Genomic DNA, 4,086 nt, shown 5'->3' on the forward strand with positions numbered 1-4,086 from the left:
TATAATGAGATCTGTGTTGATGATTTTCAGCCACTGCCACACCACAATTGAACGTTTTTAGTGTTTTTAGTGTCAGTCTCCAGGTTAAAACAGTGTTTAGTAGAGAAATATACCTAAAGTTCAACACGTCTGATGGTATTTTGTCTTCTTCTTTCACAGGCAACAGGACAACCATATGAACAATACGCCAAGCTGATTTTCATGGAACTCAATGACGCCTGGTCAGAATTTGAAAGTCAAGGACAAAAACCACTTTATTAAAAAAAAAAAGAAAAAAAAAGACAAGAGACATTAGGATGTCCCTAACTCTGACAGTGTTCCCTCCTCTGTTCAGCATACGATAACATCTGCCTTTATAGCTTCGACTCATGCTTCTCTTTTTGCCACAAACACTTACGGACGGCGGCACAGGACCACCGGACAGAACTCATGAGTCCAGATGTCCCCTCTGTGGTCCCTCAGTCTGAATCAGCTCCACGACTCATCAATGAGACGAGACAGAGAGGAAGAGAAGAGGATCTCGGCAGATAAGAGAGAGAGAGAGAGAGAAAACACACCAGGAAGCACAACGAGCAAATATTTCATAAAACTGCTCGACAAAAACAGTTCAGAGATGAACTGATCTGTGAGGCACAACAAGCATTCAACGTCTGAGCCGCTCGGCGCGCCGTTTGTTCAGCGCCGGGAATGGATCTGCGAGGCTTCCTTTTAAATCAAATCCAGTTTTCCAGGCAGCTGAAAGGGTCCTAAAAACAACCAATTAAATGACATTATCACGTTACTGTACACTGAGGTGAAAATCAACAGGAAAACAGGCTGTTTAGTTGATCTAATCTGRTGTTGGGAAAGTCTAATTAGCATGAAAGCAAAGTGCAACAGCTGACTTTAACACAATCTGTGACGACAGGCTGGGATTCATCAATATGATGAGATTTAGAATAAAAACATTGGTTTGTAGATAAAAAAAGAAGAAAAATCTAAATTCTTTTTCTGACTTTTATTTTTAAAAATGAGGTGAAACCAAATGATGACGTCCTGTCCCCAGTGAATAATCCATCGGAGCCTGTTGTGTCTTCTGGGAAGTCTGGATTATGTATTTCAGCTTCTAACATGATGCAGCTTCAKGCCTCGCCTGTGTATTCTCACATGAAGTGGTGTGACTCTGCAGAGGAAGCACAAACATTATTTGGTGCAGCTTTGAATCAGTCGCATGAGTTATTYGTCTACTTCCTGTTTTATTTTCAAAATAAAATGCATATTCTATCTGTCATCACATTCAACTTAAGCAACACAATCAGAAAGGATCAGTTTTGACCTCTAAATATTTACAAAACTATCATTTGCTGCATCTGTACCTTGTTTTTGCTTTTAATCTCCTTAATCCTTTGGTTTTTTTTAGACGTTTCTGTCGCTGCACTAAAGCATTTATTTAAAAATCAACATTTTTAGCCTTTTTTTCCTGACTTTGCACCATTTCATATCAACACTAAAACACAGGAAACATGGCTGAAGGGAGCTGCCAGTACTGTTTCTAATAATAATTTAAATCTAAAGTTATATGATGCTGTTTTATTAGCGACTGCTGTGATTGTTGCTCAGTGTGACGGCCTGTTTCCTGTTTGATCCCAGGYTTTGAAAGCTTAGTCCTGACACTGTTTTATTGTGTTAAACAATTTAAATCTGGGGATGACATCATTAATAAGTATACAAAAAAAACCTAAATGTTCCTGGAAAAAAAAACTGTTTGTTTTTCACAGGCCAATAATCCTACAGACTCACCAACAGAAACTAGATTAAACTGTAATCCCTTTATTTTCTGCTCATCAATACTTTAACAGTTAAAGGCCTAGTGCTACTTGAAGCAATACACAATTGCCCACCGTCTTTCATGCCAGAGATGTGCAGTAAAATCAGCTACTATCACATGAAATTTAAGCATGTYATCTGTAAAATTAAWTGAGTYGGAGCCATTTTTATGTTGGCTAATTTGCTGCAGCAGCCAGATTGAACTGGTTTGACTCTAAAAGTATATCKAATGATTATACCCTGAAAGTTTGTTCGTAATATTTTGATGAAACTGTAATTTGGTGGTGGGTGATGGTAATTAGATGCATCCAATTTTTTTTGCCTTCATGTTTATAAGCTTTAAATTCCCAACTGTCTCCACGCTACTGAGTAGTTCGATTGATTGCTCTGATCCCCCGAAACCTTCGACTGAATCAGGACTTTGAGCTTAGATGACTGAAAGTCAGAGTGAGTGCTGTAAAGTTTCATTTTGTTCACAACAAACTGCAAAAACAGGAGGAAACGTGCGTCTGTGGTCTCTGAAAAGACAGTGGGTCTCAGGCTGAAACTGCTAAACTTGAATTTTTTTCTTTTTTAAAAAAACATATAAGGATATAAGAGAAGTGTGAAGTGGCTCATATCYATTTACAGAGGACCTACATGTGAACTAACCCCCTGTGAGCCCCCCGACTCAAACTGCAGTCTGAGAAGCTAACCTTCATAACGTAGTCATTGGCTGTTTGTTGTTTAAAGTCGTGGTGCGTATGAGTCAGGTTTGAGTACTTTATGTCACGTGTTTGCCTGTCTGCTGTTCAAGTATTATTAAAGTGTGTACATTTTTTTCTTAGGTTCTGTTTATTGTTAAAAGATGTAAATAAGGAACAAGTGCAGCGCACAACAATAAAGAGTAAACAGAAGGACTGCGGGCCTCAGGTTGTGTTTCTCTTTATGACCACAGGAGGGMAGCATAGCAACACAAAACAGTGCTGTCCCCTGAAGAGCTGCTTGTTAGTGAAATTCAACTTTAAAAAGAAAGTTTCCTAATTAAAGTACATAATTAATTAATTGCATTCATTTGTTTTTGAAACAAAGGGCGGCTGAAGGTCCTGTTACACTAGAACATTTTAGACAACTTCTACCAACTAATGAAAAGTTTTTCCAACAAAAGATATCTAAGCTGAAGATGGAGTTAAAACAAACCTATTTTTGAGACTGTAAATACAATAATTAGATCAAATATAGAGCTGATTAAGAGTAAAATAGTCTTAACTAAGTTTTCACAAGTTGTCTGAAATGTTATAATGTACCTTAAGGTAGAGAAACATGAAGATAAACATTAATTATAAATCTCATTTGTCAGTCAAAAAAACCCTTTTATTATTATTAGATTATTTTAAAGATTTAATGCAGTCACTTATTTTGTCAGAGTTTTAAGTGTAAATCAGTCTCAATACGAGCACACCAAATTTGACCCTAAATGTGGCTCATTTAAAGACACCTCTGTTTGCTAGGGTGGATAAACTGTAGCAGCCATCTTGAACTGAATTGTGTACRAAAGGTTAACGAGTTCCAACCAAAGATTACTATGGGTTTCATTAAACTCCATCCAGTTCAGTTTTCTTGCTAACAGACAAACACACACAGGTAGAAACAATCACCTCTTGCCTTTTGCATCAGATGATTATACTGTATTCATTTTATAGTTAATGTTTATTAAAGGGAACATCATGCAAAATTCACTTTTATAGCTGCTAAATACATTGTTGTGGACTTGGAGTCTCTAGGCGTGCAGAAAMATTTAGGGGTGTGAAGTGCCTCATTTGGACTTAAAGAGACAGCCTCAAAGCGAGTTGATCTACTACTACTTCATTTATAAGCACTTTAAAACCACATCTTCAACAAAGTGCTGTACATGTAAAATCCAAAACATGAAAAACACAAAACAAAGATTAAAAACCATAAAATAGGAATAAAACAAAAACAAGTCTCAGGCTGTGCCAAAAGCCAGGGCGTAGAAATCTRTTTTTAGAAAAGTTTTACAAGTGGACAGTGATCTGAGTGACACCTCAGACAAAGAGTGAACAAATGAGGGGGGTTGTGGAGTTACAATAAGGAGGAATTCCGACCAAATCATTGCAGTTCCACTTTATATAGACCAACTGGTTTAAATGTGAAAAAGAGGGGTTTAAAAGCAGAATAACTTGGCAATAAAAACTAACGATGTTACTGTATAACTTAATGTCACCTGCACTCTAAAAAGAAAATGTTGCATTTACTTAACCATGTTATGTTACCTGGTTC

General features: G+C 37.0%; 1 protein-coding gene across 5 annotated transcripts in view; it reads left to right on the forward strand.

Annotated features, from left to right (window-relative positions):
- Window positions 1-2,706, forward strand: part of dnajc6 (DnaJ (Hsp40) homolog, subfamily C, member 6) — a 50,763-nt gene extending 48,057 nt beyond the window's left edge. For all 5 annotated transcript variants that reach the window (XM_014014296.1, XM_014014295.1, XM_014014292.1 and 2 more), the window contains one exon: window positions 160-2,706. In XM_014014296.1, coding sequence (XP_013869750.1) covers window positions 160-261 — 102 coding nt within the window. In that variant the 3' untranslated portion in view covers window positions 262-2,706. The remainder of the gene's footprint in view (window positions 1-159) is intronic.
- Window positions 2,707-4,086: the final 1,380 nt, after the last annotated feature.

Source organism: Austrofundulus limnaeus, unplaced genomic scaffold (assembly GCF_001266775.1).
Source record: "Austrofundulus limnaeus strain Quisiro unplaced genomic scaffold, Austrofundulus_limnaeus-1.0 Scaffold113, whole genome shotgun sequence".
NCBI classification, from domain to species: domain Eukaryota; kingdom Metazoa; phylum Chordata; class Actinopteri; order Cyprinodontiformes; family Rivulidae; genus Austrofundulus; species Austrofundulus limnaeus.